Here is a 21,150-nt window from a genome sequence, read left to right as displayed (position 1 = left end):
AACACTGAGCTTTCACTAATCAATGCGTGTCATTTTAACTTGTATAGTGGCAGTTATGCATACTACCCAAATAAACAAAACAAAATAAAATAAAATAAAAAAATTTCGTGTAAATTAATTTTAATTTTACTAATCAATATCGATTGTTTTCTTAGTTCAAATAAAAGTTCAACCGATTTTTTTTTTTACCAAAGATATGAAGACTCGAACGATATATGACTCGAACTCGTGACCTCTTAATTGAGTATGGAGAGTCTATGCCATTTGAGTTATAACTCATTAGCTAAGTTCAACCGATCTTTGAAAACGAATTATATTATAAACTGATTCAGCTTAACTAGATTACCTAATATTTTGTTGATTTTCTATAGTATTGATAAGCGGAAAATAAAGGATATTATGAAGTGAAATGCGATTTTGTTTGGATATAGGAAAGAAAATAAGAAGAAAAAAAATGAGAAGAGAGAAAATAAAAAGAAAAATAAAATTATTTGTGTGTGATTTAGATGAAGAGAAAATGAATAAAAAAAAATAGAAAAAAATTTTTTTTGTTTAAATAAAAAAAATAAAAAAAAAATCATAATAGTATAAAATTACATTAATATCTTTATAATAAAATAAAATATAAATATTTTCATTTATTTATATTTGATTTAAATTATTTATCTAATACATATATAATATTTAAATATAAATCTCTATTATAATAATATATTAAAATTATTAAAACTAAATTTATATTGATAACTATTAATAATAATATAATATAGGTAACATTATAAATACATAAAAGATAATTGTTCTTTTCTTATTTTCTTACTTATAATGGATAAAAAAAATTTTTAGTAGGACTTACATAAAATTTTTTTTCTTTTTCATTTTTTTTAGCATCCAAACAAAAAAAATTATTAATTTTTCTTTCATTTTTTTTTCTTCCTCTTATTTTTTTTAAGAGAAATATTAGGGCCATCAATTTTTGTGATTTGTAACCATCAAATAGCCATCAATGATGGTTTTAATGGTGTGAGATTTCATTCAATAGCTCACTTTTCTTTATTGGTTACATGCTGGCCAAAATTTAACAAAGTTGCTGACCCTAGTCCTTTTTTTTTAAACCAAACATAGTGAGCAAATGGGCTCTTTTTAATTTTATTTTACTTATTTTGTTTATTTATTTTGGTTTGTTGAAACTTGAAAGTTTGAAAATAAAGACTTGAATAAGATGATTATATAAATAGAGGACGGTAGGGAAGTATAGGAAGGCATAGAGAAGAGAAAAAGAAAAGAAAAATAGGGAGATAAAAGAAGAAAAGTGTTGTCTGAGTCTAGTCATCCAGCTGAGTCTGAAGAAGAATGGTAACAGGGTGGAGAAAGACGTTTTGCACATCCATGCCCAAAGCCAATGCATTAACCCACAAGCACGATCCCAACCTCACTTTTTATTCCAACCCATCAACTCCAAACTCAGATTCTTACAGCCCCAAACTTGAATGCCGAACCACTTGCTCCCTTCCCAACAGCCCCAGTCAACTTCAATTGACCAACAACACCACTCTTACACTTACTCCCTCAACTTTCTCATACCTTCTCAAATCCACCTTACGCCTTTCCAAGGTACCAATTTAATAACACACCACATTCACGCTTCATTATTTATTACTATTTTAGTATAATTCTAACGTTCTGTTGTTATTTTTCAGAACCGATGTGGAATATGTACGCAGGGGGTCAAAGCTGGACAAGGAACCGCAATTTTCACAGCGGAGTGCTCTCACACCTTTCACTTCCCATGCATCGCTGCTCACGTGAGGATGCGCCAGCTCCTCACGTGTCCCGTATGCAGTGCCACCTGGAAGCAGCTTACCGTAGCAGATGAAAACACCCCGCCGCACCACAACCAACACGCCAAAACGACGCCGTCCGTTAAGCTCTACAACGACGACGAGCCCCTTGCCTCTCCAACCTCTGTTTCGGCCTTCGTCCCCATACCTGAATCCGGAGAAGAAAACGAAGGCGAAGAAAATCAAATATCAACGCATTTCCCAGGCTTCCATGTGTCCCCATCTTCGCCGTTGAAAACCAGAAGAACGGTTGAAGTGTGCTTCTCACCGGAAGCTGCTATTGTTGCCTCTAACAGAAGCTATGATACCTACGTCGCTGTTCTCAAGGTGAAGGCTCCGGCGTGTGATTCGGCGGCACCTCGTCAGCCGATTGATCTGGTAGCGGTGATCGACGTCGGCGGGGTCTCGTCCGCCGAGGACCTTCGAGCGCTCAAGCGTGCGATGCGAGTCGTGATATCGTCGCTCGGCTCCACCGACCGTCTCTCTGTCGTGGCGTTCTCCGGCGGATCCAAGCGGCTGTTTCCATTGCGGAGGATGGCCGGAAAGGGCCAGAGGGCCGCGCGCCGAGTCGTGGATGCTCTTGCTGCAGTAGAGCGGAGCCGCGGCCGAGCTCCGTCGAGGAACGACGCCCTGAAGAAGGCCGCAAAGGTTCTGGAAGACCGGAGGGAGAAGAATCCCGTTGGAAAGATCGTGCTCATCTCGAACGATAGTGAGGACCGCCTGTTATCTGCCACGAGTTTCTCTCATCTTGAAATAGCAGATCGCAACTGCGCGTGTTGGCAGGATAGCGCGCTGGCTCAGCGAGTAGGGAATGTGTTGAATTTGGCAGCTCAGGACCTTAAACTCGAATTGAGAGTGTCGTCGCGTTCATCGCCAACGGAGATTGCTGCCGTGTATTCTGTTTCTGCGGGTGTTCTCGTTCTCTCACCGGATTCCGTCGTCATTGGAGATCTCCACGCCGAAGAAGAGAGGGAGTTAGTGGTGGAGTTTAGAGTCCCAGCCGGAACCATCGCCCGTGGGACCTACCACCACATCATTTCCGTACGTTGCTCACACCGCGACCCCTTCACCCAAGAGCTTGTTCATTCAAAGGAGCGTGCCGTCAGGGTTCCGCGTCCTCATGCCGTTGGATCTTCGGATACAACAATAGAACGGCTGAGAAGTCTCCACATCAGCAGTCGAGCTGTAGCCGAGTCAAGACAATTGTCGGCTAAAAATGACTTGGCTGGAGCCGTTCGCTTGCTCTCATCAGCTCAAACCCTGCTGATTCAGCCAAGCCGTGAATCAAATTGCCCCAAAGACAATGAGTTCCTGCAATGGCTTGAAGCTGAACAAGGCCAGCTGAAGCGCCAAATTCAGAGTCAAAAGTCGTGTGCAAACAATTGCTTGGAAGAGAAGCTGGAGCCGTTTACACCAATGTCAGCTTGGCGTGCCGCAGAGCGACTTGCAAAATTGGCTAAGATGAGAAAGTCCATGAATAGAGTCAGTGACCTGCACGGATTTGAGAATGCCAGATTTTAAATGTAATTTTCATTTGTTTCCGAAAAAAATATAATATAGAAGTTATATATAGTTTTTGTATGTAAATAAATAAATAAATGGTATAGTTGTAGTCACGGTGGTGGAGATGGAGCAAGAGCCACAACATAATAATAGGGATAAGTAGTAGCAAACGGCTAGGCCCTTTTTTTTTTTTTTTGGTGACCCTTTTTTTTTTCTATATAGAAGGGGGTCAGAAATCATTGTAGAGTGAAGCACTTCGAGTGATTGGGTATGGAGTAAATTCAGAAAAAGAAATGAGACTATTTGATTTTAGGTTAAAGTTTTGTAGCCATTGTTTTCATGTTATGTATTTTCGCTATCGTGAAATTGCAACTGCCGTTTGGGTCTGATCTCTGAAGAAGGAGAATGATATAATTTGCTTTAGCAATTTCGTACGTCTGCACGATGAGCCATTAAGTTCTTTTGTTTGTGTCTGGTGGGTTCAAAGCAAGGTGGTGTGTCTCGTTTCACATACGGACAAAGAATAATGTCAAGTACTTTGGCACTTTACGGAGTGAACAATTCAGAATTGATGTTGTTTTCCTTTTAAGAAATTTGGCATAGGAATTTTTTAAATTATTTTTCTTATCTAAGCCCATTGAATTTGAGATTTTGTTTGAAACCGAATCTGCATCGTATACTGAAAGTACAGATGTAAAGATCTTGTCATCTTGATTTTTCTTAGTGCTATATCCATGTTTTGTGGCTTATAGCACACTATAAGCTAGTGCAGTAGTGCGGTTTTATTTGCTTCCTTCGTGCCTAACAATTACAGAATTACTTGATAAAAATACAAAATTATGGCAAGCAACTAAAACTATATGTGATGGAATTATGGAAATTAAAGGAGAACGTACATCCTCCACTAACGAGAAGAGATTCATTCTTTCTTTCATAAACGAAAATACAAGGTTATGTATGAAGATAAGATGCATGCATGCCACCAAGTATGTCCCTTCGATTCGTTTAATCATTCTCCTTCTATTGAGTATGTCGATTTTGTGCCAAATTGTATTTCATTGGTATAGTATATTTACCTTTATTGGAAGTACTTATCTTATCTGGTCATGAAGTTTTGACGGTGTCACGTGTGGACCCTTTACAAAGAAAAGGAGCAAAAGGGTACTACATTGTGCGACAAATCATCAATGTCGATAACGCGTTCCCTTTGTTTTGCTTTCCGTCACCAACGGAGTTTTTGACAGTAAGACATATGTTGATGGGAAAATTTTGGGATCCGACTTGTGACACGGATCTCAGGCAAAGCAAAAAAGACGAGATGATGGAACTATGGAAGCATGTAAAAGTAAAAAATGATATATCAAATTAGGATTTAGTTATCATGTATTTAAAAGGTGTACTTTAATAGTAATATATTATTTATTTTAATGCATTCAATAAATTGAAAATTGAAAAAAATTTCTTTTTTAATTACTTTTAGTAAATTGTTTTTTTTTTATAATATTTTTAAAATATATTCTTAAAATACATGCTAACAAAATTTAACAAAAATATTGTGTATACTAAAATTAGTCATTATATATATTTTTTATAGCTACATTATAATTTAATTTATTTTTAATATGTATTTTATATTTTAATATTTATTTTATACTAATAATTAATTTTGATATACACTTAACATAATATTTATTTACAATAATTTTTTTAAAATTAAAAAAAATAGTTTAATTCATATTCTGGTTCTAAAATAATCTTATAGATTAAGAACTTTTTCATTAGTATTAAAAACAATAATATTAAAAAGACAAAAAAAAATCAAAATTTATCTTATTTAATATTTATTAATTTTATAATAATTAATAAATATTAAATAAAATAAATTTTTACTATTTTTGACTAATTCTTTTTCATTACCAAACATTTCCGATATTAAAAATTACACTTATGTGATAGTAAAAAACTCTTGAATTTCTCACTTAGATGTATTGCGCTTAGGTATATCTTGTAAATATTAAACACCCACATCCACATCTATAGTTATTGGTCCCTTGGATTCTTAATAAGTTAATATGGTGCTAATCATTGTATTTCAAAAGGTATTTACTTTTTCATACGCTTTAAAAAAAAACACGAATATCAACACCAGCATCCTTATCTCAAATCAAAATCCCACCTCATTCCTCATGGCATGTAATTATATTATTATAACGATAATATTTAAAAGACAATAAAAAATTAATTCAAACGATTTAAAATTATTTTATTTAATATTTATTAATTATTACTAAAATAATTATATAATTTAGATATAATAAACATTTAATTACAAATATTATATATAAAATAATAAATATTATGATATATAAAATAATTTTAGATATTATTTTGCTAGCACTATAACATCATCTTCGCTTCCTTGTCTCCGAACTGTTCAACATCCCATCATCATTCTTGTTTCGCATTACTCATAAACTATTATAGGGAAATGGATCATCTCCAGTTTTTTCAACACTTCACAAAATATAGTGCAATCTCTCACCTTTGATTTTAATAGTAGGACCAGAAATAAATAAGAGAAAGAATGTGGTGAATAGTTAGATTAAACACTGCACACCATCCAGTTTTTTATTCACTGGAGAGGATCCACTCCCCTATTATAGTACTCGGAAAATCTTATAAAGAATCAAAAGGGAAAAGAAAAGAAAATAAGATATTAAAGAATTGACAACAGCATTACATGTTTGTATTAATTGAGATGAGGATCCCATTATATCATGGGCACAATAAATTAAAGTTGGAACCACTCATGGCTCTATAAAGTTCTTTAATTTTGTTTACGCTATAAAATGGCCCTCCTGAGTTGTTGCATTTACTTTCATTTGTGCATCTCAAAGGAGTATTTTCTATCATGTAAATCCCAATAAAGGTGCACTCTTAGCTTATACTTCTTCTATCTAAGCATAGATGGATGTGCTGTCCGTACAAATAAAAAAGAACTGATATATTAATCAGGTCAATTAACTAGTCAAACTAATCTAGCCCAGCCAGCCTGTTAGTGAACCACAGAAGTTAGACTGAATTTGCATCAAGGAAAATGTTGAGAACGTTGGATAGCTGTCTTGTTTTAAACATAAAATTAGCATATGAGTAAGCTATGTAGTCATTACACTGTATACTTAATTTTTTATGCTATTCTTTGACGTGGATTTCAACATTATTTTCAAGATCATGTTCCATCTGTATTGCATTGGCCTCATGAATCATTGCAAAAAGGATATTTTAACGCCTAACAGAGGAAAAATATTTTGTAAACTTTAGCTGACATATATTATATTAAAGTAAAAGACAGATTAACAGAAAGATAAACTTCAATTGTGTTATCCCTCACAAGTTGCTCAAAATTATTAGGCTTAATCCACTACATTCTTGAGTGGATTTGGTAAAAATAATTAACGTATATCAAGCACAAATCACCTATCTAGGGTGTGTGAGATTTTCCCGTTATGGTATTTTATTGAACACATAAAATGACCGTCCAACCATAGGAAAGTCAAATTTATGGGTATCAATGCTTTACCATATGAGAGAGGTGACTTCAAATTAAGAACTTGCAGGACATAACCAACTTGAAAGAATTTCTATTTACAACAAATGTTATTCGACATACAGACATACAGACATCACAATTTGGCATGGCATTTTGCAGTCACCAAACACTGGCATGCCAATGCCCATGCTTTAACGGAACTATTCAACAACACGTGGATTCAGTTGTACAACAGAGTTTCATACAAATTATTCAACATCAGAAATATAGCTGCCTGCATTGTACAGCATCAATATCAAAGGGACAGTAAGGGCACTTAAACATCTTTGTGTGATTCTTCGACATCTTCAAGATAGACTGCTTACAAAGGACATGGCCGCAGGACATCAACATTGGCGGATTATCCTCGGTTGCTTGTTCCTTTGAGACAGGACAAACAAAAATAGAATGGAACTGGAATTCCCGGTCCAACTCAACTGGCACAGGCAACTGATTCATTGTCTGCCATTCCTGCTTCTTCCCTGCCATGACATTCATAAATTTAAGGAGAGGCGGCAAAACCTGAACCCCTGCTGCTACAGTCACACTCAATGGACTGTTGTATGACTGCCCCAAGAGATTGCAGAACTCCCGTTTAAGTTCCTCGGCCAACTTGTCCCAGTTAGATCCAGATAATAATGCATGGTATGGAGACCGATCAAGTTTTCCGGTCCACAGGAGGGAGGCCATGAGCTTCTGGATTTCAGCCATGTGACTGGAAGCAAAAGGAGACAGGTGAGTTCGGGCGTAATGAAGAGCTTCATCTCTAGTTCCATTTTGAAGTATTTTTACAAATTGCATAGAGTGAAGCTTCAACACAATATCAGATCCACTTTGAGCAAGTTTGTCAGAGTTCATTGAAGCCCAGTTTAGGGCTGGCTCCAGGTTCTGGTTCTTAATGGCTTCAAGTATTTGATACATTTCTAGGAATGGAGCTTTCATAGTGGAAGCAGATTCTGGTTCTCCAACCACACTCACAAAATGATCACCAATATCAAAAAGTTCCTGGCGATAAAAATGGTTGGCAATTATTTGGTTTAACGTATGTGTATCAACATCAATATTTCTATAAGCCTTTGATATATCAGGATTGAAATATTTCTCAAGTAGCTTCCCATACTTGCTGAGTGCTACATTTAGCTCTTTTTGTGTGCCTTCCATTTGGCTAAGGGGAGCAATTTTAAGCAAATTGGCCTTGAGCTCATTGAGGACAGCTTTATAATTGTGCTCAGGGTCCGAGTTATTGGCTGACTGCATCTTGTCTAAAGCACTCTCAATTTCCTGTCTGATTTGATCAAGCATTTCCTGAGTCTTCGCACTAGATAACTTTTGCTTCTTTGTGACACGATCAAATGCATCTTTAATAGTACTCAGCTCCATATTGAGTATCAAAGTATCTACAATTTGTGACGTCAAAAAGCTAAGATGCGATGCACCTGTAAAGGTCCATGGCATTATTAGAATGAACTTCTAAAATCTAAGAATGACTGTTTATGCTCCAGGTTCTTATCTTTTAACTCAAAAGAGAAAAGGTAAAGAGAATTTCATAATTATAAGAGAGAAACTAAAGCAGAAGGCTTAGCCCCCCGTGGGAACCAAAAAAAGAAAAAAGAACAACCATTAACTCAAACAGAAGCTAAGATATGCATCTCCCACAAAAGACAACAGGAAGAAGTCAAATTATAACATCCCAACATAACAGCAGTCAGAATTCAGATTAGAGAACAGATGTTCAATGCGTGCTGAAGGGAAGGGATTTATTTAATCCAAGAGTAGCTCTTGTACACTTATTTTGTTTAAAAAGTTTTAAAAACATTGAAGCCGAGAAAGATAACTGCTAAGTCATGTGATATTATCTTGAAGATCAAGCATACTGCAAAAATTTTAGAAAAGGACACTGAAAGATATATAATCTAATATTTGACATTTATTTCAATTTTTAAAAACATTATTATAGCCAAATAACCAAGAATCATAACCTTTTTGAAATTCTATGAACTTTTAACCTGATCTAAGTAGTCAGACCTTCCAATTCAATGGTTTGATGAAATTCAACATCCAGGAAAAGTTATTTAAAGGAATAAAGTGATCCCCCCCCCCCCCCCCCCAAAAAAAAAAAAAAAACCTAATATAGAGAACATTGCCATTAGAATTGTAAATGAAATTTAATCCAATCTAAAATCAGCTCCATAGTATGCTTAGCCAGAACATATACTCGTAACACCCCAAAAGTAACCAGACAAAACTTCGCTTCGAAAATATAGCCATTAAAGATTAATCAGTAAGCCAAACCTAATTCTAGGAAACATTTTTTCTGTGGGTGTGTGCCAGTGGTTCTCAAAAGCATGTTTGCAATTTGCATAGCTCCAAAGTGAGCCAGGGCAACCAAGAAGCCTTCATTGAAACCTGGCTCTGATAAATCAGAGAAGCTTCTATTCATGTGTTTGCAGGACCCACCCAGTGGGATAAGGCTTTGTTGTTGTTGTATTGATATTCACAATAAAATTATCAACAAAATCTACCAAAGGATCACATACTACACCAAAAAAACACCACATCAACAAAACCTCAGGTGTAGATAAGTAATCAATAATTTAAGAATAAAAATAAATTAAAATAAAGAAAACCACATACATATTCTTTTGCTTTCATAAGAAGATACCCCTTTCAACAAAAAAATTGAAGCATAAATTCTCAGCAATTTAAATACTTAAAAGAATCATTCCAATTTAACAACTGGAAGCAGTGTGTACCTTATCAATATTTACAAGCATATACCCTTGTATCAACCAAGACTTTGTGAAAGTCCACATCAGATCAGAGTTCCAGAATAAATCATGGCCCATTTCAAGTGTGACATCAACAAAACTTTCTAGGAAGAAAACTCATAAAACCTATGGCTCCTAAAAGTACGTTTCGCTGATATCTAAAGCACATAAGTATGTAGGTTGATTACAAGTTGTGGAGGCTTCGAGGCGGGTAAAAGGCGTTTCAGGTTCAGCTATTCAATAGAAAACACTGCATATTCACATGACTCTTCAAACATCTTACTATGCACATCAAATCCAGTATGCAAAACCCCAAAATAGAGTCAATTTATTTTCTCTACATCACAGAAAGCAGCAACGGTTTAATATAAAAAACTCCCAGCTTAACCCTAAAATAGTATCACTTCAACAGGGAAGGGTAAGTAAGAATAACTTAGGACTATTAAACATCAATGTTGCAACAGCACTAGCATAGTCCAAAAAGGAAACCCCAATAAAGAAAGCTAAAATCCAAAATACATAATTTTTTCCAACAGAAAAGACTAACAAATAAATAAAAAATAGATTATCTTATATTATAGATCATAATAAGAGGAGCAACAGTTGAAGAAAACAAACAAGAAGCGAATAAGGGCAATTTAGAAAGAACTAACGAGAAATTAAAGTAAGCATTTAGGAGCGCAAAGAAAACTCAGCCAAGAAGTTAGAGAGATAAAAAAGACAGAGAGAGAGAAAGCTTACTGGAAATGGAGGGAAGAGATCTGAGAATTGAGATTGTTGATTAGGGCAAAGAAGGGAATGAAGGAAGAGGAGAGGAGAGAAGAGGAGAGAGAGAAGCGTGTTGGAAGGGAAGTGGTAAGAAGAAATGCTTACGTGTCATTCATCTATCCATTCATCGAGAAGAGATTACCTACTCTTGAAGCCCACTCTACTCAACGTGCATAGCCCACTCTATCAACCCCCATTCAATTATTCTGGCCCACTATCTCCAGTGCCCAATCTTTATCTAACAAAACAAAACATTTATACAGATATGGGATTTTCTAATTCGTGTTGAGACTTGAGATTTTTTTTTCCTCGTTTCTCTCCAATAATTCGTTAATTATTTTGTGCTGACTGCTGAGAATGAATAATTCAGAAATTTTTTTTATTTTTTTGTTTATTTTTTATTTTCTTGAAAAACACGAGGCTATCGGGGTGATGGTAGTAAGACAATGTTGAGGCGGAAAGTGGAGCTGTGGTTGGTGGGCTTGTTAATGATTTTCTACTATGAATTGATGGGCAATAAATAAATAATAAATAAATATCCAAATTAATTTTAAGAAATTTTATATTTTATAATTAAATTGAGTTAATTTAGTAGTTAGTTCACTAATCTGTTTAAACAAATCTTGAATATGTGAATCTTGTTTACATGTAGTAACTTGTTAATCTTTGGCCTATCGCCACTAACAAATTTTTATTCTACAGAATGATTTTTGGATCGTTTAAAAAAAATTAATTTGTCTTGGATTATATTTTTTTAAGGATCTAATTATCTTATAATAAATTTATTAAAATTTTATTTGTTCAATATGCATATAATTGATTAAAAGTGAAGGGAGACACTACGGATAGTAACTTTTAAGAATTTTTAGAAAATAAAAATTTATTGAGGTCTAAAATATCTAATCTAAAATTTTTTGGATCAATTTACATATTTACTCATAAAATAAAGTTTTATTACTTTTTTGTGAGGAAAAAATATATATACTATTTTTTTTCAATTACAAAATTAATATTAGAGTGAATACCCAATTTGATATTTGACAATTTTTTCGAAGGACAACGGATTTTTAGAAAAAAATAAACCACTTTTTGTCCCTGGTAAATTTTTTCGTGAGACAAATTAGCCCCTACGTCAATAATCTATCTTTGGAGTTAATGAAACGTGAATACGTGGCACGTTAAGATGGTGATATGTCTATTAAGTGCCAGCCTATATTGACATATTAATAAATCACCCAACCCATTCTCTGACAATTTTTTAAAATAGAACTTCGTGTTTTATTTGCGTAGAACATGAGCAACCCTAAGTGCTTCGTCCTCATTCCTCCTTATGTAGAACCCTAACTGTGCTACCACCATGAGCCATGGAGATTATTCTTCAGAAACTAGGAGTCGCACGCTGTGTGGTTATAGTGTTGGCGAAGAGAGTAGGAGCTGCACCTTTTCTTCTGGAAGTGTTGGGCAGCCAAGAAAGAAGAAATTTATGCCTCCAAAATGTCACTGTGACACTGATGCGATTCTCTTCCAATCTTGTACAAAACTTAATCCAGATAGGTTTTTCTTGAGATGCCCTAATTACAATGTAAGTATTGATTTATAATTTTTGCATGAAGTTATACTTTTTTTTTGTATATTTTTTACGTTTAAAAATTTTATATAATTTTTGTATTTTTACAATTGAAAATTTTAATTTTTCAAGCACTCATCCCACATTGCAAGTATTTCAAGTGGCTAAATATATTAGTTCAAGAAAATATTGATGAGAATATTACTTCTAAAAATGCTATTTTAATAAAAAGGAGATTGAAGGAGGTAGAACATAGAATGAAGGAGTTAGAGATGAAATTGAATTTGAAAAATCAAAATTGGATCTCAAGGTAGTAGGATGAAGGAGGTAGAACATAGAATGATATTACTTCAAATATTTTAGGCTTATAATTTTGGGTATAATTGATATCATAATTGCTTTAGTCTTTAGGACATGTTCTAAGTAATTGTCATAACCTTAGTTGTGACATTTTGTGATAATTATGTTGTTTTGTAATGCTTTTAAGATGTAACTAAACCTGTGTAAGATTATATTTTATGTTAATGAATTTGCTATCACTTTAATCTGAAATGATATTTATTGAAAGAAATTAGATTATACTACAAATGTGTAATCACATATTTTGATGGATGAATATATAAAAATTTGGATATACAATCATTGTAAGCTAAATCTAAAATATATGTTTCATCAATCTAAAAAAAGTCTCTACAATATGATTTTCATATGTGCTATATGATAGTAAAGATGGAACTATAAGCACAATTTAAAATAGTTTCATAATCTGTTATAATAAACTCAGCACCAAAGTATGATTGTTTGTGCAGTAGCAAAATAATGTCTCTAAATTACTGGTTGTCTAACTTATATACCAGCGAATAAGTTTACAACTATTAATGAACCAAAAGATAATTAATTGAGTTCATAAGTTACATATGACTTGACTTATAGACCAGCAAAATACATATGAGTCTTCACTTGGTGCTTGCAATCCATTAATAAATCTCCTCAAGTGTGAGTTGGAGGCCTAAAACCAGGTGTTGACATAAAGGTAAACAAGCTGCCGGATGTTCTTGAGGTAGCTGCTCCAAGTGGCTCTAGATGGTTTTGAGGGGGTGGTATTGGAGGCTTCACAATGGTTTGTTTTATTCGGAACCCAACAGGAGGTTTGAAAATTTGCTGAGTAGCCTGCACAAGATAAAATAACCATTTTCAGCATAAAAAATGAGCAATACTAAAGTCACCAGATACAACAAGGGACGGGAATGGATCCTCTCAATTTTTTTTAACAATTGAGGGAGTAAAGTGTGATCTTCCACCAATAATTTTATAAGTGGGACCAAAAATAAATATGAGAGAGAGAACAATAAAGGGTTAGAGATCACACTTTACACTCTCAATTTTTTTTAACAATTGAGAGGATCCATTCCCGATACAACAACATACTCACAGGTCCATCATTATGGGATGCAAATTGAGATAAATCAATCTCTTCAACAAAATCTGCATTGGGCGAGGCTGTCACTTTTGATATCTTTTTCTTATTCTTTTTTGCCTTTGCCTGAAAATGATGATGCAAATATAATATATAGATTTAGCAATTTGCAATCAACAACACATAACAGATCTAGCAGAATTAACAAAATTAAAAAAATAGAATACAAAAAATAACAAATGCAACCATCGAATTATGTTGTTGTCCTTGCTTGTTTGTTGTAGCTCCAACGGAAGTTCCTGATTGAGTCTTGCTTGCCTTCTTTGTTCTTTTAGCCTTTGACTGCCAATTTGGATCCTTAGGTGCACCTTTGCAAGTCTTGTGATAATGACCTTTCTCTTCACACTTACTACAAGTTATTTAGCACGATCTTTTAACTTTATTTCCAATCACCATTTCGATAAGAGATTCCATCCTCCTAAGTTTTGGCCGGCCAGCTGGACGTACGATTGGGGAAGGGAGGATTTATTGACAATCTGTGGGGACTGGGGATTCAATATTTCTCACTGTTTACTGGTTGGATGACACAAGAGTATGCTGCTTGGACAGCATCCATTGTCAGTGACTTATCGACAAGGTCTTCTGATTTGTATCCCATGTTTTTCAATCTAGAAATTGTAGCAACTGCATGCTTGCATGGATGTCCTACATACATTTTTAACAAATCAAAGACCATAATGAATAGGTATATATATAGTTAATATAACTAATGATAGCATAGTATACATGAATTACCTGTGAGCTGCCACACATTGCATGTGCAAGTGTGCTCTTTGAGATTTACACAAAGCTTGTGGGAATTTCTTTGAACTTTATAGATAATTTTGTCATTATCTCTACTCCATACTGCATTTCACTTGTTGCTTTCAGACATAATAATCTGTTCCAGCTTAATATGTTGCACAGAAGTCAATTTACCATTGTATTTAGCTAGTTTTCTCTTGTGATTGGCCATTTTTCACATAATATAGCATCTCAATTCCTCACAACTCCACTAATAAACTTCACTAATAAAATCCTATAACAGAATTCAGCAACACCATAAATAAACTTCACTAATAAAATCCTATAACAGAACTCAGCAAAACCATAACATCATAACTAAACTTCACTAATCATACTCTTATAACAAAATTCAAAACACATTATAACAGAATTATAACTAACCTTCACTAATTATACTCTTATAAACACAATTAAATAAACTTCACTAATAAACTCTTATAACAGAATTAAGCAAAATCATAAACATTATAAATAAACTTCACGAATCATACTCTGATAACAAAATTTAAAACATATTATAACAGAATTCAAAACACCATAAGCATCATAAATAAACTTCACTAATAAAGTTCACTAATAATACTCTTTAGCATGTTATAGAATGCTTATCTTCTATTGGTCCGAGATGAAATTCAGTTCTTCATTGAAAACATCAACCAAGTCTTCTTTCAACCTTGTTAGAAAATCACTTCCATGTTTCAGTGTTTTCACTGTCCACCACTGCATAAGATATAATAAAGAAATGATTATTTTCATCTTGTGCTATTGCAGATAGGAGTTGTCCACCATAATATCTTTTCAGAAAGCATCCATCAAGGCCAATCAACCGCCAGCAACCAGCCTTGAACCCAAGCTTGCAAGCCTCAAGCGAGATGTAAAGCCTATCAAACAGTGGCAGACCCTCTGGTTGAGGTATTGTCCACATTATTGCAGTGGAACCTGGGTTGTTCCTTAACAGCTCACTCAAGTAGTCTTGTATTTTACCGTATTGGTCCTCCTTCTTTTCCAATTACTTGTTCCCTTGCAGCCTTCAAGGCTCTTGCAATCATCTTGTCATGCAATTGCACATTATACTCTTCAACCATGTGCACCTTAGCCTCTTTTGGTGTCAAGTCCGGTCGAGTTTCCAAAACCTTAACCAACTTGCTTGCAGCCCACTTGCGGTAAGCCAGATTAGAACCAAAATCCCTCCCACACGTATGGTTATTTACAAAAGTTTTGAACCATCTCTAGAATTATATAAGGTATAGATTAACCATGGACATCCTTCTTCAGCACACGTCACCCTAATTCTTTCTCGTTCGTTCTTAATATATCGGCATTCCTTTCCCTCATAAACAAAGTAATCCTTCAAGCACTCCTTGAACTCAGCCATTGTGTCAAACTCCATACCCAACTCAAAGTACACTTTTCCATAGCCATAACTGGTTTTGTGCTCTGGCCATTTGTGTTTATTACCTCTCTCATCATCTAATGAAATAGGGGAGACAAATGCTTTACTCTCATAAACATACTCCTTCTCTTCTTCAGAATCAACCTCTTCTATAATGGGCTCAACACCCTTAGTGTGACTTGACACACTTTTATCTTATCTAGAATTAGGTTGGGCCTTAGAACTACTAAGCCCAGTATGTTGTCCGCCTATATTGCCCCCTGAACCAACTCCAACATTACCCTTTCTACTATGACTAAAATTGGGCCTAGCATGTTTCTTTCTCTTCCCAGCATATTTATTTGAATTGGCCTTCTTCTTGTCTATGTTCACATTTCCAGCAGCCTTCTCGTCAGCACCACCCTTCCCATTACCACAATCATCTTTCCCATCATCAACCTTCTTTTTAATAGACGTCCTCAACTTTATTCTATCTTCGTCACTATTAGTGTCACTACTCTCATCGCATGCATCTGAAGGAGGATTGTATGCCTCATCCTCGGAACTCTCGTCATCTTCACCAGACGAGGATGAGGAAGAAGAATCATTAAGTTGACCGGCAGCTTGACCTAAATCCTTGTTAACATAGCAAAACTCACCAACTGGGTATTTAAAGTATAAATTAAAATCCAGACAGTCACTTGCCAAGAAACTGTTTTTCAAATTATTTATCTCAGAATCTCCCTTAATCACATGAAGTCCAAATTTTAAATTTCGAGTTGTGGGTTCTAACCAGTATATTGCAGCATAATCAGCATAGCCTAAACTCTTTAGTAGTTCTTTCAGATAAAAAAAGTTCACTAAATCTAAGTTTGTTAGAAGAAATTTATGTACCTTTTCATCCACATACTGCAACACCCCATTACTATCCTTCCCAAGCCTCCCACCATAGTTAAATACAGGTACTGCAAAGTTAGACATTTGCAACACCAACAAAAGACAAATTTAGCAGCAATAACAATAGTTAATAGATAGATATATTTGAAAGTAATGTAGATTATTTAATAATTTTAATGATTGATAGTTGAAGAAAATCTCATGCCTTAAGCTGTTCAAGCTGTGATGTTGATGATTTGATGAACCAGAAGGGATTAAGAGAGGGAGAGAAATAAGTTCTTCTCATTGTTGAGTTATTACACCTTATATACTATGTACTCTTTATGTACTCTCACTAAAAAAATAATTACAATGGTAAGCCTATTATTGATAAAGAAATAATCTAGGTAACACCCTCCCGCAAGCTAGAATTGTGTAAATCTAACAATTCTAGCTTGGAAACATTAGCAAGAAAAGGACCCGGTGGCAGAGCTTTGGTAAGAAAATCAGCAAGTTGATCATTGGAACGAACTAGCATAAGATGAATGAGACCAAACAAATACTTTTCACGAACAATATGGCAGTCCACTTCAATGTGTTTGGTTCTTTCATGAAAGATGGAATTATTGGCAATGTGAATGGCTGACTGGTTGTCACAGAATAAAATGATAGACTTTTGAAGCGACAAACCAATGAAATCCATTAAGAAAGATAACTAAATAGCTTCACAAGTGGCAAAAGTAAGAGACCTATATTCAGCTTCTGCAGAGGACTTGGCAACTGTGGTTTGCTTCTTACTGTTCCAGCTAATGAGAGAGTTCCCAAGCATGAAACAATAACCAAAAACAGAGCGAATGGTGCAGAATTTATAACCACAAACTAACCGACAAGTGCACCGGGTCGTACCAAGTAATACCTCAAGTGAGTGAGGGTCGATTCCACGAGGATTGATGGATTAAGCAACAACGGTTAAGTGATTTAATTAGTTAGACAAGAAGAAAATAGTGTTTGAGAGTTCAAAAGCATTAAACAGTAAATTCAAAAAATTAATAAAGCAAGCAGTAAACAAGTTGTGAATAAAATATGGAGAAGGCAGTTAAGGCTTCAGAGTTATCTATTTTTCGGATTGACTTTTCTTATTAATTTATTCTAATCATGCAAGATTTAATTCATGGCAAACTATATGTGACTAGACCCTAATTCCTTAGACCTTTCTAGTCTCCTCTAAAATTCATCAACCGCCAATTCCTTGGTCAATTAATTCCAATTAGGGGGTGAAGTTTAATTCTAGTTATTATGCCACAAAAATCCTAATTACCCAAATATAAGAGGATTATATGTCACGTATCCCGTTAAGTCCAGATAATTAGAATTTAGGAGAAATTATTTTCAAGCTGTTGTTCAAGTAAAGAGCTTTTCCAAGTTATACAAGAACTCAATTAGAAAGAGGGTCATACTTCCGTTCCACCCAAATTCATAAGATAAAGAACGAAAACAATTCTTGAAATATAAATCAGTACGTGAATTAAAATAGAAAAATAATAGTATCAATCCATACAATAGACAGAGCTCCTAACCTTAACAGTGGAAGTTTAGTTGCTCATGGTTCAGAGTGAAAAACTAGGATTGTAAATTGGGTTGAGGTGGAATAAAAAGTTAACTAATGTTGGGATCCCCAGAAGAGAAGTTTCTTTTCTCTTTTATATCTAATCCTAATTAATTTAAAATCTATTTTCTAAAACTAAAATAACATCTTTTCCTATTTTAAAAATAAAATAAAGTTTAAATCAGAATTAATTAAATAATCAACGTTTTCTGCATTTTCTGCACGTGGCGTATGTCACGCGTACGCATCGATGGTCTTCTTCGCGTGTCACGCGTACACATCAGATACGCGCACGCGTCGCTGAGCAAATCTCCAAATCACGCGCACGCGTCAGGTACGCGCACGCGTCTCTCCTCGCTGTCATCTCCTTTAATTCTTGTGCTGATTCCATTTGTGCAAGCTTCTTCTCCATCCTTTAAGCCATTCCTGTCCTATATAGCCTTCTTCTCTTTTTCTGCAGAAGCTCTATCAAATCCAACCAAATGCTACCTAAAATAAACAGAATTGTACACGACTTAAAGTAGCATCCGTAGTGGCTAAAAGATAATTAATTCTTGATTAAACTCAACAAATTAAATGCAAATTCACTAGGAAAAGATAGGAAGGATGCTCACGCATCAGCGACGAGTATCAGCACAGGTAGCCCAGTCAGCGTCGGCAAATCTAGTGAGATGCAGATTAGAAGAAGAGGAGAAGAAGAGACCAGTTGCAGGTCGGCCTTTTAAATATCGGAGTATGTGAAAAGCAGTCTGTAGGTGAGAAGTGGTTGCACAGTCCAAAAATTGGCTCAAACGTCCCACAGCATAAGAGATATCGGGTCTAGTGTTTGTGAGGTAAAGGAGTCGGCCGATGAGCTGTCTGTAAACAGTGTTGTCTGTTAAAATGGTACCTGATTCCTTTGAGAGTTTCTGACTAATCAAATGGGGTAGAGAGAGGCTTGCAATCTAGATAACCAAAATCTCTGAGAAGGTCCATGGTGTACTTCCGCTAATAAATGTGAATTCCAGAGTTAGAGCGTGCTACTTCCATTCCCAAGAAGTATTTGAGATCACCAAGATTCTTTATTTTGAATTTGTCATCCAAATTTTGCTTGATGAAATTGATTTCACCAATGTCATTCCCGGTTAAAACCAAGTCATCAACATATACTAGAATGGCAGTGAAGCTTTCAGATTGTTTCTTGATGAAGAGTGAATGATCATAAAAAAAACTGCTTATAACCAGCATCCACAAGAGTCTGAGTGAGCTTAATGTTCCATTGCCTGCTTGCTTGCTTAAGCCCATATAGAGATTTTTACAATTTACAAACCAAACCTGGTTGTGACACAGGCAAACCGGGTGGAATCTTCATATAAACTTCCTTGTCCAAATATCCATGAAGGAAGGCAGTGTTGACGTCCAGCTGTTTCAAATGCCATTTCTTTGCCGCTGCTAATGCTAACATTACTCGTAGGGTAGTCATTTTGACAACTGGACTAAAAGTATCACCATAATCTACTCCTTACACTTGAGTGAATCCTTTTGCAACTAGTCTCGCTTTGTGCCTCTCTATGGTGCCATCGGGATTGAATTTTACCCGAAAAATCCATTTGCAACCCACAGCCTTCTTGTCTTTTGGGAGTTTAGTGAGACACCAAGTTCTGTTCTGATCTAGAGCTGTCAATTCATCTTGTATTGCCTTTCTCCAACATTCATGTGCAGCCGCTTCCTCATAAGTGCTAGGTTCTTGATTTGAGGTAATGGCTAGAGAAAGCGACTTATATTTTGGGGTTAGTTTATCATATGACAAGTGTTGTGAGATACGATATAAAGAGTTAGAGTTGGCAAAGTTGTTAGAGTGAGCTGTGGGTTGTCATACAATGATAGTCCTTCAAATAAGCAGGCGGTTTCTTAACTCTTTTAGACTTTCTAGTAATACAGTCATGTGTGATGTCAGAGTGTTGTGATACAGGTGCATTGTTAGTGTGTGGTGTGGTAATGGATGCAATGGTGTGTGAGGAAATTGGTGAGTGCATTGAGCTTGAGAAATGTTCATTTGAATATGTGAGTGTGGTATGTGTGGGTGATTGCAAATGATGTGTGGATGATGTATCATATTGAAAAAGATCAATGCATTGTGGAGTACGAATGGATACCACAAAAATGTCAGTGCTAGTGGAATGTAAAAATGAAAATGAGTTTCATAAAAAGTTACATTTCTGGATATGAAAATTTCCTTTGATTTTAAATCAATAAGTCGAAAACCCTTTGTTCCTAATTTAAAACCAAGAAAAGCTGTTTTTCTAGCTCTTGGGTCTAATTTTGTTCTTGAATTTGTTAATGTGGAGGCATATGTAAGAGAACCAAATACTCTTAAATATGAAAGGTCAGGTAAGTTACCATACAAAAGCTTGTAATGACTAGCATTATCCAGGTTAGTGTTGGGCATCCTATTAATTAGGTGAATGGCATGAGCAACTGCGTATTGCTAAAAACAATGTAGAATTCCTGATTGAAATAGCAGTGCTCTAGCAACACCTAAAATATGCTGGTGTTTTCTCTCTACAATCCCGTTTTGCTCTGGTATTTCTACACAAGAAGTTTAGTGTAAAATTGCAGTTGATGCAAAAAAAAGATTTTAGAGTAAACTCTGGCCCATTGTCAGTCCTTATATACTTAACTTGTTTTTTAAATTGTACTCTGACAAAATTCACAAAATTAATAATCAATTGTGATGCTTCAGATTTGGTTTTCATAAAAAAAAATCCAAGTGAATTTGCTCTTGCCATCCACCATAGTAAAAAAAATACCTATGTCCTTCATTGGAAGGGACAGAAATAGGACCCCAAATATCCATATGAACTAAGTCAAAACAATCTTTTATTTTAGTTGTACTAAGATTAAAAGATAATTTCTTTTGTTTTGCAAAATGACATGAATCACAAGGAAGTTTTAAAGCAATACAATCTATAAAAGGATAATACTTCTTCAGAAAAATCAATTTATGCATGGGTATGT

General features: G+C 35.0%; 2 protein-coding genes across 7 annotated transcripts; one reads left to right on the top strand and one right to left on the bottom strand.

The window, feature by feature from the left end:
• The first annotated feature begins 1,089 nt into the window (after positions 1-1,089).
• LOC112733799 (E3 ubiquitin-protein ligase WAVH1) lies at positions 1,090-3,663 on the top strand. The gene is made up of 2 exons (XM_025782886.3): positions 1,090-1,614; positions 1,701-3,663. Exons 1-2 carry the CDS (start codon positions 1,354-1,356, stop codon positions 3,360-3,362), a joined length of 1,923 nt encoding a protein of 640 aa, XP_025638671.1. The 5' UTR covers positions 1,090-1,353; the 3' UTR covers positions 3,363-3,663.
• A 3,302-nt stretch (positions 3,664-6,965) lies between these two features.
• LOC112733798 (protein RMD5 homolog) lies at positions 6,966-10,877 on the bottom strand. 6 transcript variants are annotated; one of them, XM_072212671.1, is made up of 4 exons: positions 10,443-10,590; positions 9,687-10,038; positions 9,226-9,469; positions 6,966-8,369 (listed from the first exon to the last, which is right to left on the bottom strand). In XM_072212671.1, the coding sequence occupies exons 3-4, from the start codon at positions 9,371-9,373 to the stop codon at positions 7,153-7,155; spliced, it is 1,365 nt and encodes a 454-aa protein (XP_072068772.1). In that variant the 5' UTR covers positions 9,374-9,469; positions 9,687-10,038; positions 10,443-10,590; the 3' UTR covers positions 6,966-7,152. The 6 variants fall into 6 exon arrangements, with proteins under 6 accessions (XP_072068772.1, XP_029147568.1, XP_025638668.1 ...); XM_029291735.2 differs by having other exon boundaries at positions 9,687-9,934; positions 10,443-10,565; XM_025782883.3 differs by lacking the exon at positions 9,687-10,038 and having other exon boundaries at positions 10,443-10,798.
• Positions 10,878-21,150: the final 10,273 nt, after the last annotated feature.

The sequence above is a fragment of the Arachis hypogaea genome, chromosome 13 (assembly GCF_003086295.3).
Source record: "Arachis hypogaea cultivar Tifrunner chromosome 13, arahy.Tifrunner.gnm2.J5K5, whole genome shotgun sequence".
Taxonomy (NCBI): Eukaryota; Viridiplantae; Streptophyta; class Magnoliopsida; order Fabales; family Fabaceae; genus Arachis; species Arachis hypogaea.
This window is presented reverse-complemented; position numbering and strand designations above follow the sequence as displayed.